The following is a 19,575-nucleotide window of genomic DNA, read 5'->3' on the forward strand; positions in this document are numbered from 1 at the left end:
TGAAGGCAGGCTGGAAGAGATGCCTTGCTCTCATGAACTGCACTACTGTGGGGAACAAACCCCTCTGGAGATGACCATGCTGTAAGATCTGGGCTCCTTCCATCTAAATTCAGGTGAAAATATGGGACTGGTTGGGTGCAGAGGAATGGTGGGAGGACCCAGCTGGGGAACCCCCGAGGGAAGAAGGCTCAGAGCTTGGAAACTGGTGGTGGTGGGACAATGATGAGTGGTCAGAGGAAGAAAAGGGAGAAGGCTGGGAGGGGGAGGAGCTTCCATCACTCTTTTCTTCCCTCTTCTAGTTCTGAGATACCAGGGTGGAGGGGAGCTTGCAGGAGGGGGAGATGCTTATGAATCTTCACCAACTAGGCTCATCTCTGCCTCTTGGCCTTCCTCAACCCACTCTCCTGCTTCTGCTTCTGCTTCTGCCTCTGATTCTGGACTACTCTCTGCCACAGACTCCCCCAGCTCACTAAGCCCAGTTACCCCTTCAGCTTCCGACAACAACTCTTCTCAGTCTTCTCCCTCTTACAACTCGTCGTCATCCCACCAACATTCCCTGGGCTCTGAGCCCTGAGCCGCCTTCTCTTGGGGTTCCCCAGCTGATTCCCCCCACTATTCCCCTGCATCCAACCAGTCCATGCCGATATGTGAATGAATCCTATTTCTTAAAGCTATGACAGCCTCTGCCACATCTTGATTCTTGCAGGGATTGCCTGGATCCCCTAGAAACTTGCCACAGTTTGGCAGAGATTGGGGAGTTGGCATCCAACTTTTGCAACAGTGCGTTTTGCTTGTTTTGGATCCATGTCTTCACCGAGTTGTATGGACAATCTATCCAAAAGATAAATTGTCTTTCGAGGAGTTAGTGATCTGACATGGTTACCCTTCCAGCCTCTGTTCCTTCCCCCTTCTTATCACTTGCTAAGTTCTTTGATGTCATGAGAAAAGCCTTTAATGTCCTAATCAATTGGGAGGAAGTGATAGTGCTAGGTAACTTCTTTGATGTTGGACATTGTTTTGAGAAAGTGAGGCATTGGGAGGGGGTGGCTAATGAATAATTCTGCACATAGCCGCTAATGAATAATCTGCACATAGCCACTAATGAATGATCTGCACGTAGCCAGTAATGAATGATCTACACATAAAGGTAAAGGTACCCCTGACCATTAGGTCAAGTCGTGGCTGACTCTGGGGTTGCGGTGCTCATCTCGCTTTATTGGCTGAGGGAGCCGGCATACAGCTTCCGGGTCATGTGGCCAGCAGGACTAAGCCACTTTTGGCGAACCAGAGCAGCGCACGGAAATGTCGTTTACCTTCCCACCGGAGCAGTACCTATTTATCTACTTGCACTTTTGATGTGCTTTCGAACTGCTAGGTTGGCAGGAGCAGGGATCGAGCAACGGGAGCTCACCCTGTGGCAGGGATTTGAACCGCCGACCCTCCGATCGGCAAGTCCTAGGCTCTGTGGTTTAACCCACAGCACCACCCGTGTCCCAATCTGCACATAGTCATGAATAATCTGCACATAGCCACCAATGAATAATCTGCACATAGCCAGTAATGAATGATCTGCATGTAGCCAATTGGGGAAGCCACACAGGCTAGCTATGTCTAAATTGGATGGTTTTGGGCAGAGTTAAGGAGAAGCTCATGCACAGATCAATTGGTCATAGGGCCGCGCCAACTGAGTCACTTTACTGCCAGTGTGGTGTAGTGGTTAAGAGCGGTAGTCTCGTAATCTGGGGAACTGGGTTCGCGTCTCCGCTCCTCCACATGCAGCTGCTGGGTGACCTTGGACTAGTCACACTTCTTGGAAGTCTCTCAGCCCCACTCACCTCACAGAGTGTTTGTTGTGGGGGAGGAAGGGAAAGGAGAATGTTAGCTGCTTTGAGACTCCTGAAGGGGAGTGAAAGGCGGGATATCAAATCCAAACTCTTTTTCTTCTTCTTCTTCTTCTTCTTGAGGGCTTCCCAGTGGCAGAATGAAGCACTTGCTTGGTATGTACATATTGCTTGCCGTTTAGAATGAAATCTTTAATCTTCTCACTCACTTGTGTTTTGTATTGCTTCTGAAACTCATTTTAAAAGAAGCACCTTGCATTTGGCAAGACATCTCCTGGCGCACTCTGGGGGAGATTCCATGGAGGTGGCGAGGAGCCCAGGGTAGCAGCATCTCCCTCTATCTTTCTACCCTCACAAGAGGGAGAACTGAAATATCCTAGGGCTGCAGGGATGCCACAGATCTGCAGGGCAGGGCTATTTTCACAGCTCGCCTCAAACACAAAATTTCCATTGCGTTTCGGGAGGCAGGTTGCTTGCTCAGAATCACCTGGGCCACCTGATCGGCACAGAATCCCTTTCTTTCCTGATGGGTGGGGAATAACAAGGTGTGAGCAGCAAAGAGCCAACAAAAACAGATTAAGAAAAAAGCCTTCGGAGGGTCTATCATTTTTAATATTTTTAAACTAGCTACAAAATGTCAATCACGTCACAAACTGACAGGAGACAGAAGGAATTTCATAGTACATGCGGCAACTATATTTAATCTCACAGTTTTATCTAGATTTTCATTCATGTAGGTTATTTTTTGTTTTTTGTTTTTTAATTAATAACAGCTACTAAACATCGCAGTGATTTTGGTGTGCATAGCTCTAGGTAAGCAAACAGAGAACTCTACCAATAACAAACCACATTGGGGGAGGGGGAGAGAAATGGAAAGAGAGAGAGAGAGAGGAGAGAGAGAGAGAGAGTAGCTAGAAAGATAGAGAGAGCCTTATAAAAATTACATTTCTCTGCAACATTTCATATGATAGCCATTCCCTCCCCCCCGAAAAAAGACAGTCTTTGAAAGCAGCAGACATACTATATATATTACACTTATTTCTTATTTGTTGATGCTTTTTTCTTCATTTTTAAATATTTTGTTTGTCGTCGACAATAGTATCAGCCAAACATTTAATTTGCTGGCAATGGTTAAATGAGTGCCAAATCCATCTCTTTTTGAAATTAAAAGTAAGGGGAAAAAAGAAAAAGAGAAAAGAAAAGAAATGAACATGGCTCATAACTATATATATTTATATTTATATTTATAATATAATATAATATATATATATATATATATTGACAAGAAGAAATAAATGGCACTACTGCAAACTTGCTGGTATTATAACATAGTCCTGACAGTGTCCCAATACGGAGCATGCTAATTTAATTTTTTTTCTTTTTGTTGTTGTTGATGTTGCTACTGCCATGGAAAAGTCTCACTTAAGTTAAGGAGTCTAAAAGTCTATTTCTCATGCAATAAATGCATAAAATCACATCACTTTTTATTTATTAGTATCATTATTTTTTAGTGCAATGCTTGTTATAACTTATAGAATTCCACACTGTCTAATCAATGAACTCATAACGACCAATGGAGAGAGCGATGGAGAACCAAGAAAGAGAGAGAAAGAGAGAAAAAACACCAAATTCTTAAGTGCTTAAACGACATGACACCCAAAGAAAATACTCTTGCGGGTGGCTCTGTGGAATGTTAACAGTTTTACAAGAACAATACTGTATAGTTAAAAGTTTAACAGCACGTTGAGCATTCCTACATTTTTTGTCATTCAGCAAAAAACATCATAAAGTTGTTGTTGTTTAAAAAAACCTCACCAACCAAAAACAGACAGACAGAAAGAAAGAAATGCGGGGAGAGGGAGAGGGGAGGGAGGGGCAATAGAAATCCAACAAATATATCGAACGTTGTCATGAGCTATAGCCATCGAATCAGTACTATATACAACCTTTGGAAAGGAAGAGATCTGGAAGATAATAATTTACAAGTATCATTTTTGGAAAGCTGACAACCTACACAGGACAACATTTACAACTGGGATATGGGCTGGGCTGGGAGAGCAGGAGGAGAGGGGTGGGGTGGTTGTTGTTGTGTGTGTGTTTTTTTGATATGTGCATGTGTGCAAACCTAGTTGGTAAATACCATGAGAAAAAAGCATGAAAGTGCTGCCCTTGCGGACAGTGTTTAGAAGGAGAATCAGCACAGGGGCACATCTAACCGCTGCCCAGCATTTTTGTTGCACGTTGATTGGCCTCATCAATCCTAGTTTTGTTGGAAACAGCCTAGATGGGAGAAAGAGAGAGAGAGAGAGAGATGTAATTGTGGAATAGGTGCAACAGAGCAACTGAGTTGGCTGAAGCTTATCCTGAGTAATGTTCCAGTCCAGTCTACCTGGGGATGACCCAGGTTGCTTAGAGCACAGCTAGCTGCACTAAAAGTTCAGTGCTGGTGAGAAATGAGCCAACCACCATCTTTATTTGCTTAGAGCAGCCTTTCTCAACCTTGGGTTCCGAGATTTTATTTTATTTTTATAATAATATTTATTGAATTTTCACAAATTATATAAACATACTACAGACAGACAAACACAAAAACAAACAAGTATAATTTCAAAACCTTATTTTCTTAAACCTTATTTCACCGACCTCCTCATACCTCCCCTTTCTGCATTCCAATTTCAAATTTAATTCAGCAAATCCTCATCCTTAATTTTATCTAGTTATATTCTTTTCTTTTCTTTTAACTTAATCTTTACAGCTGTAATCCACTTACTTTCTAAAATCATAACATTTTAACACTCATTAATTTTACAATATCTCTTAAGGTAAATTTTAAATTTCTTCCAATCTTCTTCCGTCGTCTCTTTCCTTTGGTCCCGGATTCTGCCAGTCATGTCTGCCAGTCCCATGTAGTCGGGTTCCAAGAAATTGTTGAACTACAACTATCATTCTTTTCCTTTCCCTACTGTGATGGAACCCCTATTTGGGGACTTCCCTGGCTTTTCTGGCCCACGTAGGACCAGTCTGGATAGTTGCCTTGGTGAAGATTTGACCTTTTCCCCACCCCAAACAGTTTTTGATCTGGGCTTCCACTGAAATGACGCAGCATTTTAAGTAGTATTTTAATCTTGTTTTTAAGTTGTATTTTAATCAATTGTTTTTATACCTGATCTTAGCCGCCCTGAGCCCGGACTTGGCCGGGGAGGGCAGAGTATAAAAATCAATCAATCAATCATTCCTAGCTAGTGTCATGGACGATGGGAGCTATGGTTCGAGAACATCTGGGAACCAAGATGAGCGAGGGTCTGGAAACGAAGCCTTGTGAGGAACAGTTGAGGGATCTGAGTATGTTTAGCCTGGTACAGAGGAGATTGAGAGGAGATGTGACAGCCATCTTGAAATATCTCAAGGGCTGTTGCATGGAAGATGGAGCAAGCTTTTTTTCTCCTGCTCTGCTTCAAGTTACAAGAACGGAGACTCCGACTAAACACCAGGAAGAACTTTCATAGAATCATAGAATCATAGAGTTGGAAGAGACCACAAGGGCCATCGAGTCCAACCCCCTGCCAAGCAGGAAACACCATCAGAGCACTCCTGACATATGGTTGTCAAGCCTCTGCTTAAAGACCTCCAAAGAAGGAGACTCCACCACACTCCTTGGCAGCAAATTCCACTGTCGAACAGCTCTTACTGTCAGGAAGTTCTTCCTAATGTTTAGGTGGAATCTTCTTTCTTGTAGTTTGGATCCATTGATCCGTGTCCGCTTCTCTGGAGCAGCAGAAAACAACCTTTCTCCCTCCTCTGGCAGTAAGATGCTGTTTGACAGTGGAACAAGCTCCCTCAGAAAGTGGTGGACTCTCCTTCCTTGGAGGTTTTTAAGCAGAGGTTGGATCAGTCATGGATGCTTTACCTGAGATTCCTGCATTGCAGGGGTTTGGACTAGATGACCAACTCTACAATGCTATGATTCTGTGACTCTTTGATTCTAGATACATGCAGAGTAGACGATAAAGCCAAATTCACATTCAGATGAGCTGAACTTTCCACTCACTGATAGCTACTGTGTGCAAGTGTAAAAAGGTCTTCTGCAGTGATGAGGAGTTCCAGAACTTCAGGATAAAGCATGATGCATTTTATATTTGGATTGAAAGGGGCCGTTCCAGTTCCCTTAACAAATGGTACAGCTGGGCATTGAAAAGCTAACGTTGCTATACTTATTCTCGAGTCCGATGAGGATCTGTCACTACATTCAGTTACTGGATAAAGAAAATTACCTAGCTGTGAATTTCATTCCCTGAACGTGTGCATTTGTGGCAGTCTCAGTCTTACATTCCTATCTTTTGCGCATGGTGAGATACCTGTCTATTTTTTTCTGATCTTATCTTTTGATACCTAGTCCTATACGCATTATGGAGGAATTATCTTCTGAGGCAACCAAAGATTTCTGGAAGGTTGGGAACTCTCCTTTATTGGAAGTTTCAAAGCAGATGTTGGATGGCCATCTGTCATGGATGTTTTAGTTGAGATTCCTGCCTTGTAGGAGGCTAGATGACCTCAGGGTCCCTTTCAAGTCTACAATTCTATTATCTGGGAACTCAAGGTTGAGAAAGGCTGGCCTAGAGGTATCTATCTAGACCACAAACAACACCACATGCGAATTTCAGGCAAATGTCATGAGGCTTATGCCTTGAAGCCTTTATATACTGCTAAAAAGGAAGTCCCTGCACCCATCACTTTAGCATAGAAGCTAAATGTTTTGCCCCGAAAGGTAAAGGTACCCCTAACCATTAGGTCCAGTCGCGGATGACTCTGGGGTTGCGTGCTCATATTGCTCTATAGGCCGAGGGAGCTGGCGTTTGTCTGCAGACAGCTTCCAGGTCATGTGGCCAGCATGACTAAGCCGCTTCTGGCGAACCAGAGCAGCGCACTGAAATGCCGTTTACTTTCCCGCCGGAGTGGTACCTATTTATCTACTTGCACTTTGACGTGCTTTCAAACTGCTAGGTTGGCAGGAGCTGGGACTGAACAATGGGAGCTCACTCCGTTGCCAGGATTCGAACCGCCGACCTTCTGATCGGCAAGCCCTAGGCTCTGTGGTTTAGACCACAGTGCCACCCACATCCCTACAACCCCTACAACCCCACAAACTGGGGGGGGGGGAATTAATCACACTCTTAGTTTTTATCCCAACATTTTGATCCAGAAAAAAACTTATTATCATGCTCAGAACAAGGAATATAGGGTACGAACAGCAGGCCAGCTCTTACCTTCTCCATGATCCTGTCAATTTGGCGGTTCTGTGTGTCAATCTCATTGCCCATATCCAGGGCCATGTGACGGAGATTTCCAATGATGCCACTGACCTGTTCCAGATTTTCATCCATCTCACCTTCTCGGGCATCATTTGTTACCCTGTCAAGGAGTAAGGAGTAAAGGTGATCTGAACTGTATCATAAAGCTACATATTCATCCCAAACTGCTAGACTCCTTTGCCTATTCAGAGCAATGCACTTGATCGCTTCTTACTGTCAGAAAGTCATGAAACAGGTGCTCATTTCTTAGCCAAGCAGGAAAGATTTTATCCTAAAGTGTGGTATATACATCCTTAAAAGACTGAGATAGTAATTTGCCACGTTACCCGAAGCATTCGTAAGGATGACGGTACGTAACCCAAGTTCCACTGTACTCTTTTAGTACAGTACAGTGGTACCACCTCTGGTTACGTACTTAATTCGTTCCAGAGGTCTGTTCTTAACCTGAAACTGTTCTTAACCTGAAGCACCACTTTAGTCAATGGGGCTTCCCGCTGCTGCCGCACCGCCGTCACACGATTTCTGTTCTCATCCTGAAGCAAAGTTCTTAACCCTAGGTACTATTTCTGGGTTAATGGAGTCTGTAACCTGAAGTGTATGTAACCTGAAGCATATGTAACCCGAGGTACCACTGTACTCCTTTACCCTTTTACAAGTCCACCAACCTGCGGGCCAATCTGAAGTTTTTTCAGAACCCCTCCCACATAGGACATAGGATGTCAGTGGAAATTTACAAATGACTCGGACTCATTTGACTTGGCTGTTGTCAACTTGGAGAATAAACAACAGTACAGCATCACCACAAACCCTCTCCGTAGGACCATATGGTCTGAATGTGCCAGTTACAGGAAAGAAAGAGGGGTAAGAATGGGTAAAAATAAGATTCCCAGAACAAGCCTCACCTGCGGATAAATCCACCGCTGATAGCCATCTGTTCTCGCTCATCCACAACGCGTGCCGGCTGGCTGGCTACAACCCCATCTTGATTATTCCCCCAGGCTTTTTTATAAGCATCACTCGATTTAAGCCTATGCAAAAAGAGACGGTGAGTAACGAAGCAGAAACTGGGCGGAAGCAACTGCAAGAAATGTGACGATTGTTATTTCTTCAAGCTAAGAGCCGAGTCAAGCAAATGAGCGTTTCATACAAGGGGGTGGGACGGGACAGTCTGGTATACCGATATATCATACAACTGAACAAAAGGATTGATTTCATTTTCATCGTTTTGCTGCCACAACAACTGCAATGTTTAGAAATTTCATTTCCAATCAAGTCGCCTGCGATTGCCAAGTCAGCAAGAATTTGGGCTTGCGTTTTTGTTGTTGTTTGGTTTTAATTTTTTTAAAAAAATGAAACACAACTAGAAAACCTGTATTTCATGACACATGGGATATTTGGACATATGACACAGAGAACATACAGTCATACAGACATGAAGACAGAAACCACAGAGGGTAGTGTGTACATCACAGCGACAGATTAAGATTAAAAGACACACAGATCGGGTCTCTTTTGAACACAGAACCATGGCCAACTTGCTTTTTTATGTGTGGCACAATAATCCTCTGTATCCCCCAAACTTTTCAGTGATTTCCAGTGAAATCAGTCTTGGCTTGTTTGACTTCTGGGGTCATATATGGCAATTTAGATTAGATATTTTAATAATATATCGGTACTTGGAAAGAATATACATCCAGAGTTGATGTACAAACCTTTGTCCACAGAGACAAAAAGTAAAATTAGGCCATAGTGGGATGAGTGCGGGAAAAATGAAGAAACAGATAAATAACTATAATACAAGCATGTGTAGCAGTTGAGCATCAGAAAGGGAAATTCTTCTAGATATAATTTTTTTTCATGCACCAGCTACAGGCATGAATAAGAAAGTGAAGCATTCTCCGTAAAGCACAGCTAACCCCAGTGGTTCAAACATTCTCTTAATGCACTAGCAGTAACAGCCTACGCAGCGAGTGGGACACAGGCAAAAATGGATCTTCAGCTATGTTGCAAATCTTAAAACGTTCAGCCCTGGAAAGCCACGTTGCGAATTCAATTGCACAGGGCAACTGAGGAGCCATCTTTGACTGAGTCGCCACAGAGAAGTTAAAATCCAGGCATACCAGGAGGCGACAGATAATATTAGCATGCGCAGCATTCCTTTGGGTTGTTTCAGAACAAAAGCTATCCGAGATTACAAATTGGACGTGATGGAAGCTCATTGTCAGAATTATCAGCCTTTCAGGAAGTCCCTCTTGGGGATTTAAACCAAAGATGGCAATTAGTTTTATTAATGAGGTATGTACAAGTCTGTGCTTTAAATATGAAGCTCTCCTATCTGAGTGAAGAAAGGAGAAGATGAAAATTTGGAGTGCCGTTAGTAAGAAATGTCCAATATTGCTACTTCGTAATAGTGGCATGTATGATCTGAACACTGTGCAATGTTTTCCATTTGGCCATAGATTTCAAACAATGTGCTAATCAACAACACTATTAATGAGTGCTGTATTTTATAAATTGCTTGAAGAAAGATGTTTTAAGTTGGGTACTTTTGGAGACTGAGTGGGCTAAATGAAGAATCCTTACTACAGTCAAACCTCGGTTCTCAAACGGCTCCATTTTTTTAACGTTTTGACTCCCGAAAGCTGAAAACCAGGAAGTAACTGCTCCAGTTTTTGAATGATTTTCAGAAGCTGAACGGGCTACATGGCTTCTGTTTTGAGTTTCCCTATTCTATTGAGGCTTCCGCTTTCAGTTTTCGGTTGTCAAACATTTCAGAAGTCAGAACGGATTACGTTTGACAACCAAGGTTTGACTGCAGTTCCATAAACCACCATTGGACTTAATAGCACAAACATATATTTGCTGACCCAGGTGTTAGTTTCATTGCCCTCAATGTCAACACAGGAATGAATCACACTGAACTCAGTGGGTCTTCTTTATGAGTAGACATGCATAGGACTGCTTTGTTAAGTTAGAAGTAAAGGTAAAGGTATCCCTTGACAGACTCTAGGGTTGTGCGCTCATCTCACTCTATAGGCCGGGAGCCAGCGCTGTCCGCAGACACTTCCGGGTCACGTGGCCAGCGTGACAAGCTGCATCTGGCGAGCCAGCGCAGCACACGGAACGCCGTTTACCTTCCCGCTGGCAAGCGGTTCCTATTTATCTACTTGCACCTGGAGGTGCTTTCGAACTGCTAGGTTGGCAGGCGCTGGGACTGAACGACGGGAGCGCACCCCGCCGCGGGGGTTCGAACCGCCGACCATGCGATCGGCAAGTCCTAGGCGCTGAGGTTTTACCCACAGCGCCACCCGCGTCCCTAAGTTAGAAGTAAGTTGCATTAAAATAAAGAGGCCTTACTTCTGAATAAATATAGTTAGGGTTGTGCTGTGCAGCTGAAATCCTAGGGATATTTGGTAGTAAGGCCCATAAAACTCATTAGGGTGTGCTTCATAATAACCATACAGATGAACAGGCTGCATACTAGCAGGGATTGTTAGAAGAAGTTGCTGTGTTGCTTGATAAGCAATCCAGAAATTTTTTGTTGTATGCTGTTGGTTATCTTTTTGGCTTTGACTTGATTTTATCAGTTACAGGTAGGTAGCCGTGTTGGTCTGCCATAGTCAAAATAAAAAAATTCCTTCCAGTAGCACCTTAAAGACCAACTAAGTTAGTTCTTGGTATGAGCTTTCATGTGCATGCACACTTCTTCAGATACGAATATCTTCAGGTATCTGAAGAAGTGTGCATGCACACGAAAGCTCATACCAAGAACTAACTTAGTTGGTCTTTAAAGTGCTACTGGAAGGAATTTTTTTATTTTGATTTTATCAGGTTGTGTTTCCTCTTGTTAAATCTCTTTGAGACTCTTTTGGTATAAGGTCGCTAACAAATGTTTATAATAATAATAATAATGATAACACATGACTGAACATGTAAACAAACAATTCTACCAGCCTGAATGCTAGTTGGATTTTGATAGTTCAGGTGACTTTTTTTAGCACAGTAATTGACACTTGAGATTAGAATTTCCTTTAGATCGTCAAGTCTACTTCCTTTAGATTGTCAAGTCTACAACAGACTCTTTGCCCCTTTCAACACACACACACACACACACACACACACACACACACACACACACCACTTTAGCCACTGGTTGACTCTCTTATCTATGCAAAAGGGTAGCCAGCATAAAGTTCAGCTATCCAAACTTTCTACTGCCATTGCAGATTTTGGCGTCTCCTGTTTCAATATTCTCTTTAAGTTCTGCAAGGGCTCTGGCTGGTTTTTGCTGCTTGCTTTGAAGGACTGATCCAGCCTTGCACATCAGAACAAGAATCATACCTTCCCAGAAATGTTTGGCAATTTATTCACCCAGAGGAATTATTATTCACCCCAGGTGAGTAGGCAAATATCCTACTGTAAAGCTGGACTAATGAAATGCTGAAACAGAAGATTGCAAACACACTTGAACACAGTCACTCGCTGACATACACACCATTTGGGGCAGCCTACTTATTAATGTACTTTTAGTAATTCCTTCATGCAGTGTCAGTGCATACTAAGTCTGCTATCCATCAGAAAGCCTGTTCTTTCATGGCTACTGCCTCCCTCCAAAGTCCAGACATCACATTTTTGAATGCTGCATTTTCATTTTGTGACAATAACATGCAAACAAACCCAGCACATTTCAACATTTCTGCTTGGTGTACACTACCCAATTGGGGAACGACAATTGGCAAAATGGGTCTAGTTTTCCTGCCAATATATATAAATATATTTTAAAACTCCCCATTTCTTGGGATCAAACAAGAAACCACGGCACGTCTCCAGACCTCGCAAAGAGAGATTAACTGATTAAATAGGATGTTGGTATTGTTTTTGGCTCCAAATGGTCATTTTATGCAATTTTGGAGCAGAGCTCATGGTCAAGAAAGCATTCCCTTTATAGCTTGAGAACGAGAGAGAAAAGTCAGTATTCTGAGATAGTGCCATAATTTTTGAAGCTTAGGTTATTACGACATAGTACACACTCTGTAAAATGTTGAAATCTTCATCATTTAAAAGTGTCCACAGTGAAGGTTTCAGTGTGGTATGCCTGATTTTAAATGCAGCTACGGTGATCTCACTGTTTTGCCAAAGATTCCCAAACATTAAACCCATAAGCCACTCATGAACTCTGAGATGATGGCAAGTGGCTCTCAAATAGCTAACGAAGCCACTATGATCCCGACCTCGTCTAGTTCCCATGTCACACCAGTGACCATCCATGGAGGGGAAGGGCAATCTGCCACTTCTTCTCCACTGGGACTGATGTGAAGCCACAACCCCTCCGTGTCAGCATTCAAATTTCCAGGTAACTGCTTTTGGGAATAAATGGTTGGATCCATAGCGCTTGGGAATTTGGATGCTGACAGTGGGGAGAAGAGGAGGAAGCCAGGAGGGTTTTACTTTTTATTTTCATAAAAGCAGGGCAAGAGTGGTTTGTCGGTCCCTAAAATTTGGGAACCTCTGGTCTACGCTATGAGATGAACGTATTGGAACCAGAATTGTTCTCTCTGCATGCCACATGCTCATCCTGCCCAGGTGCCTTAAGCAAGGATGAGCATCACAAGGCTTGCTAGCTTGCGATCAGCCTTGGGTGCTCAAGATTTCAGGCAGGCAGGCAGGCAGGCAGGCAACACCTACTTGTTGCATGGACAGGCACAAAGACCACAGAATTTTCCTAGGTCCGTCAAATTCTTTTCTGCTTCTTTCATGTCCTTATTGATTTGGTCCATTCCCTCTTCGATGCGCTCCAGTTGTTCTGATTAAACACAAGTATTTTATCCCCACAGTATGAAGCAGATGGAAAGGGACAAAGAAAAGAAAAAAAGACAAAAAAGAAAAGAAAACTTCAGACATTCACTCATGACAAAGAACTGGACATTACAGAGCAGAGCTGGTACCCAGTACCTACTTGTTACAAGGACATATGAAAAGGCCACAGCATTTCCCTAAATCTTTTAAATTTTTCTCGGCCTCCTTCATGTCTTGGTTGATATGGTTCATGCCCTCTTCGACTCGATCGAGTTGCTCTGGTCAGGACAAAGGGATGACAGTATGGAATGAATTGTACTTTTGTTTCGTTTCGCTGTTGCAGCTGTTTGTCTTCAACAGAACATGAACAAATGATGGATGGGGAAACTGAATCACGATGGGGGCATTTCAATGCATTAATTGCAAATGATGCATTGAAGCAAAGATGGAAGCAAACCTAGAGGCTGAAGAGTGAGGCCCTTTGCTAATATGGTAAAGCACACGCACATTCACATACAATGAAAATAAAAATAAAATGAGATGCTGCGCCGTCTAGTCATTTGAACAAAATGTAAACGTGGAGGTGCTACCAAATACCTCAGTATCCAGAAACATAATACTATACACCCAGATACTAAGACATCAATGGCATCAAGAGAAAGAAAGAAATGGGCTTATTACTTTCTATGTATGTACATTAATTACAAAAAAACTCCAACACAATTTAAATGGTGGCCATGGAAAATATCTACAGTACTTCCACTTATGAATTTGATGGTGGTTGAAAATGTAATTGGTTTGACTTGAGAGTTGGTGGGAAAGTAGACAGTTAATAATGGTATTAAGAATGGATATGAGGAGTTGAGTTAAGATCCATGTCTAGATACAAACTTTTTCAAAGACTGAGGCTCTTCAGATCTGATTTTTTGGCCGTGGTCCATCTCTAAAGAAGAGAAGACCATGGGTCTTATTCCTCTGTCCGTGACATTGTTATACGTCAGGAGTAACCCCACTGCAGTAGGAGGAACTACAAGAATCAGTAGACCTAGTTTGATGCCCAGAGAAGCGATGAGAGGACTTCTATATGCTCCAAAGTAGCTTCAGAGCAGATGGACTACGTAAGGATACAAACTGTTGCATTGTCCTGTTTTTGACTAGCATAATTCCCTATTCTTGCTGCTTACCTCGCTTTGCCATACTTCCAGGACATGATTAGGCCAATGTAATTCCTTTTACTTCAGTGGAGTTACACCTGTTTTCTCATCATAACAGTTTAACATAACTATCTGGCCCATCACAGTGGGTTCACATGCAAACAATAAATGACTTTCATGAACACCTACAGCCTGGTGCTTACTTAGGGTAGCACAAATTGCACCCCCCCCCCATTTTCTCAAGTGGGAGACAGTGGTTCCATGCCACTATTATATCTACAGAAGCAAAAATAACCCACCCCAATGTAATGATATGTGCTGAGATTGCAGAAGCAACCATGCAGCACAATCTAAGCATGGGTAGAGTTGCCACCTTACTGACAATAGGTGGTATTCAACTGTTTCACTCAAAGTAGACCTATTGAAATAAACGGCCCTAACTTAGTCATGGTCATGAATCTCAATGGGTCTACTGAGTAAAACTTGGTCAGACACCACCCTCTTAGTCAATTGTTTCAACACCAGTGTAGACCAAATCACTTTACTGGCCCGTCCCAAGTTGGTTCTCCTTAAAAGAACAATCTGATTCAGAGCCCAGCTTTCTAGCACAGTGTGGTAGCCAGTTATAGGAAAGAAACATTTTAATCCAAGGAGGAAAAATCATAGCAGCTACTCAGGGAAAAGAAATGAAATATTAGAATCCTGAAGCAAGTTCTATTCTCATTCTCTGCATTGGAACGAAAATATAGATGCATGTTTCAACAGATTAGTAGAAGAAAAGAAGAAATCGATTCACAAACAACAAATACAAGGCTGGTTCCTGAAGTTAAAGAGAAGAGAGAGAGAAAAGAATGGTTTGCACACTGTTTTGGAAAGCATTAATTGGATAGATTTGCATCAATAGCCTTACGGCACCAAATTCCTCCCTCGTTCCTACCCAAGACTGAACATAGGGTCTTATGTATGCAGAGCACCTGCTGGTCTAGGCTACATAAACTAGGACAGGGGTAGCTTATGCGGTGATCCCCAGATGTTCTGGATAACAACTGCCATCACTCCTGATCATTGGCCGTGCTGGCTGGCGTTGATGGGAGTGGTACTCTGCAGGGCACCATATTGTCTCCTCCTGAACTAGGATGCACAGCCCCAAGCCACAAAGCCAGTTGTTAGTGATTTTGAGAGTTTGAGTCCAACAGCTTCTGGATGCCTTAACTATCCATGGAACAGAGGAAGACATAAGAACATAAAGAGAAAATTCCATCCATGTTCATAGCAGAGGAAATCAAGGCCCTTGAGCTTTTACAAGGTCTTCCTCTGTACAACGAGCACTGGTGGACTGGTTTGTGAGACAGGGGACAATTGTACTTTGTGAATCCTATACTGTCGTACCTTGGATCTCAAATGCCTTGGCTCGCAAACAAATTGACTCCTGAACGATCAAGACCCGGAAGTGAGTGTTCTGGTTTTTGAATGTTCTTTTAGAAGCCCAATGTCCAATGGGGCTTCGATGGCTTCCAATTGGCTGCAAGAGTTTCCTGCAGCCAATCAGAAGCCGCTCTTTAGTTTCTGAACGTTTTGGAAGTCGAATGGACTTCCATAATGGATTCTGTTCGACTTCCAAGGTAAGACTGTAATACGAATTTTGTTGTAATTGTACTGTTTAGCTTATTTTTTTAGCTGTTTTGCCAATAGCGTAATTGGGACAGATTGCAATTGTTTTACTGACGATTTGTCAATCGTTCTATATGATTTACATTGCCTTTCCGATGTTCTGTTATGTTACGGTTATTGCTTGCTTGCAAGCCACTTTGCGATTCACATGAATGAAAAGCAACCTAGAAATATAATGAGTAAAATCAAATAAAATCTAAGTTTCAGGGTCCTGGTTTGAGTGAGCTTGTGGAATGGGTGAGAGAACAAGAGAGGAAGAGTCAGGTACGTCAGGACAGAGTTTGCTTGCCATGAGGGCAGCTTTACATTGCTTTGCCCGTGCAAATCTTCCAGGAAGCCAGCTTAGTTAGCCACAGGAGGATGACCTCAGTGGAGGGCAATGTTCAGGTGGCTTTGGAGTAGAAGCAGCAGCTGCCTGTTTCTATTTCAAGACTTGAGCAGCCGGCTAAGGGACAATTGCCAGGAGTAGAGAGAATGCGCAGGAAGAACGCCTGATGCAACAGACAATTAATTTTGCCGCACAGAAAGGTGCAGTGGCTCATGCATGTCTGGAAACCAGGCTCTCCTGCATGACTTCCATGTCCTTAATCACTCTCTGCATGCACACTTTAACATTATTCAATTACGAAGGTTAAGCTCTCTGTACATGCCCAGAGGCCTTTTGCTGTTTACTTTGTATGTTGTGGGGACGAGCCTGGGACTGAAAATGTGTCCCAGAATTCAGCAAAACCAAGACCTGCTGCAAATTAAGACCTAGTAAACTCCAATTAACCCAAAGCGCTTGGACTTAATCCAGTTTTGACCCCTAATATATCTCAATGTAACACAGCCACAGTGACTGAATTATATGTTTCTGGAATGGGAACCTATGGCTGCAGTACCGAACACACTTTTTATGGGGTAAAATCTATTGATTAGTGGGACTTACTTCTGAGTAAATGTGTTTAGGACAGCATTGCATATTATGCTCTCTCTAGCACAGCTACACTAGTGGCCAAAATTGTGGAAACCTTTTGGAAAAAGTGTATTTCCGAGGTTTGATGGCTCATAATACCTGATTGGCTCTCTAAGCACTCATGCTAATTGACTACATTTACATGAAGGAAAGCTACTGCATATCAACCTAAGCAAGCTGTGCTTCTTTTTCTGGTTATTTGGCTATAACTTTTAATAGAATACAGATAATTGAACAAACTTTGTTGCATTACATTCTTCATTAAATTATCTTTCCATTGATATATAATTTTATGCTATTACTCTAAAAGAAAATGGTGTTAAGAGCCATCAAACCTCAGAATTATACTTTTCCCAAAAGGTTTCCACAATTTTGGCCACTAGTGTAGTCTTATCATTTTGGGCTTGGTTTTACTAACCATTGATAGGCAACCAAAGCATATAGAACTGAAACTGGATTTTTTTTTTCACCTGGAGGAGAATTAGATACATGGGACATGCCAAAACGTCTCACGAAAGCACACTCTTTAAATGTGCTTAATAACCCTTCTAATGGCGGATCGTGTCCTCCATCATGGAGGGCATGTGTTGTGGTGAGATCACCTCAACTGCCTCCCTGTTGTGGGACAGGACCATTTGGATAGCTACAACACCCCATTGGTTGCCCCTCAGTTGCTGGGGCAGAAATTTGGCCTGTTGGGTCGCCTATTGGCTACTGAGGGGCTATTTAAGCTGCAGCACGTTGCTGGGAGCTTTCTCTTTCCTGCGATGTGCATCGGATCACCCGCCCTCCCACCCTATATTTAGGGCTGTTCTTTGGCCTTGCTATGCCTGTCTAGGGGTCGTCTGTTTTGGAGCAGGGGCCCCGTAGGAATTTTGCCATTTGGCTGATTGGCTGTTGCCATTTGGTTTTTGCCTACCGTGTAGCAAATGGTCACAACTTTGTAAGGTTGGCGGTTAGGCATTGGTTCAATGTTTTGGGGAGGGGAACTGACATATGGTAGTGCCCAGTGTCAGTCCTGTTCCTGCCACTGTGCAGGTTCAGGTAGTCTGCAACCAATGCCTAAGCAACCACTCACATGCTGTAATCAATAAAGTTGTGGCCAAAATTAATGCCAAAAACCTTAAACTAAAATCTGTGTCTATTGTGTCTTTATTTTGGGGGTCTTCCCATGCAACTGAATTCCTCAAGATATCAGCAAGAGAACCAAGAGGCTTCATGGAGGTGCTTTGTGATTTGCCATGTGGGCTGCACACTCAGCACGTCACGTCACTGCACTGATGACCTCAAAGACACTTGCTTTCTATACCAGAAATAAACCATTGTTCTCCTCTATAGCACTTTCACTGAAGTTGACTCAGGAGGCTTCTGTCCTGCAAATTACTCGCAGCATCAAAGTAAACAGGTGCCTTAAGAAAACCGGGCAGGGAAAAGGGGTATGGCACACAAAGGAATGTGATAATCTTTGTCATCTGCACGTTCCAATGATCCATATCAGAATCCTCTATATAACACCTAACAATCCTAAGTAACTTCTGCTGTCAGGGTCATCTGGGAAAAGATCACATGGCAAGGTTAACAAACGGTTTCATTAATCGGATCATCTGCCGAGGCATACATTGCTAAGGCACAAATGACAGGAAGGGTCCCCGAAGACAGCAGAGGCACAGCTGGTCCAACTGCACACAATAGGCAAATCACATTTTCCCCAAGTCACATTTATCCAACCTGCACAACGCTTTTTTTTTAAAAAAGTGATACAAATTTGGTTAAATAACATTGAAATCAGTGTGGTGATCACTTTCAAAACCTTGTCACCTGCCTCTGCAATATGGTTGCATGCTCTCTATAACCAGCTTTGCTCTTCAGCTCTCAATGCTCAATAGGAATTGAGTATCGAGATTACTTCTTAAATCCAGAGTTCAGAGAATTTGATCCCCCAAGCAACTTGTACGTAGGAGTGAAACAGAGCTTCCATCAGTCAAACCAATTATGAACTACTAAGCACCCTTGCCTCAATTTAACTACTCTGGAGAGAGCTCTAGTGAGCCAACAGCAAGGTGGATGTTCAATGTTGTCCATGTTCCAAGTGTGCAAAGGCTTATGTTTGTTGACATCGAAGATGATGGGGCAACCTCAGGTTGCGCAGAATTCTGTAGGTGCACTGCGGACTTGTAGAGTTTTGGCTTACAGATCCTTTGTGTAGAAAAGCATGGGAAAAATGGAAAGCCTACAGTCGTCTAACCACACACTCTAAAAAGCAGTGGGGTTATTTTGGAAATGTTGGGTTCAGGAATTCCTGTTGATTCCGATGGGTGCTGGGAAAAGACTTTTTCAGCTTTCTGTCCCTGGTAACCAGGTTCGTACATGCATGCGTTACCGATACCTTTAAAAGATATCTACAGTTAATCATTCACTTCATTGAAAAGATGCTTTCGACTTCTAATCTTTGTTGGAAGCTGCCCAGAGTGGCTGGGGTAACCCAGTCAGATGGGCGGGGCACAAATAATAAAATAATAATTATTATTATGTAAATGATCTGAACTTACCTCCTTGCTCATCCAACATAACCAAGGTCCTGATACCAGCATCTTTGCTCTACATTCCAGTAAGAATAAGAGGATGAAACGAAGAGACAGAGATAGAGAAAGAAAGAAATTAGTGGGAGAACAAGCAGTCCTAGATCTGGAAAAAATTAGAAGCTCAAAGATCAACAGTGAAAGGAATGGCAAGGGATAAGGGAATCAACAGGAACCCATCACATGAGAGATGATGAAACTGTTGGTTTTTTTAGTTTCTCATTTTTCCAGTCTTAAATTTACTTCTCCACATTTCCACATTTGCTTGCA

General features: G+C 42.7%; 1 protein-coding gene and 1 long non-coding RNA gene across 3 annotated transcripts in view; both read right to left on the reverse strand.

The window, feature by feature from the left end:
* Positions 1-2,435: 2,435 nt before the first annotated feature.
* SNAP25 (synaptosome associated protein 25) overlaps positions 2,436-19,575 on the reverse strand; it is a 90,262-nt gene continuing 73,122 nt past the window's right edge. Inside the window, exons 4-8 of one of the 2 annotated variants that reach the window (XM_082215683.1) lie at positions 19,276-19,324; positions 13,107-13,224; positions 8,053-8,178; positions 7,106-7,250; positions 2,436-4,121 (exon numbers count right to left, since the gene is read on the reverse strand). In XM_082215683.1, the coding sequence (XP_082071809.1) occupies positions 4,053-4,121; positions 7,106-7,250; positions 8,053-8,178; positions 13,107-13,224; positions 19,276-19,324 (507 nt within the window). In that variant the 3' untranslated portion in view covers positions 2,436-4,052. Of the gene's footprint in view, positions 4,122-7,105; positions 7,251-8,052; positions 8,179-12,835; positions 12,954-13,106; positions 13,225-19,275; positions 19,325-19,575 lie in introns of both variants that reach the window. The other variant, XM_082215682.1, reaches the window with a different exon arrangement.
* LOC309528313 lies at positions 8,499-10,549 on the reverse strand. The gene is made up of 2 exons (XR_014217651.1): positions 10,459-10,549; positions 8,499-10,108 (listed from the first exon to the last, which is right to left on the reverse strand). It is a non-coding gene; the product is annotated as an uncharacterized lncRNA (long non-coding RNA).

The sequence above is a fragment of the Podarcis vaucheri genome (genome assembly GCF_965113315.1).
Source record: "Podarcis vaucheri genome assembly, chromosome: 3".
Classification (NCBI taxonomy): Eukaryota; Metazoa; Chordata; class Lepidosauria; order Squamata; family Lacertidae; genus Podarcis; species Podarcis vaucheri.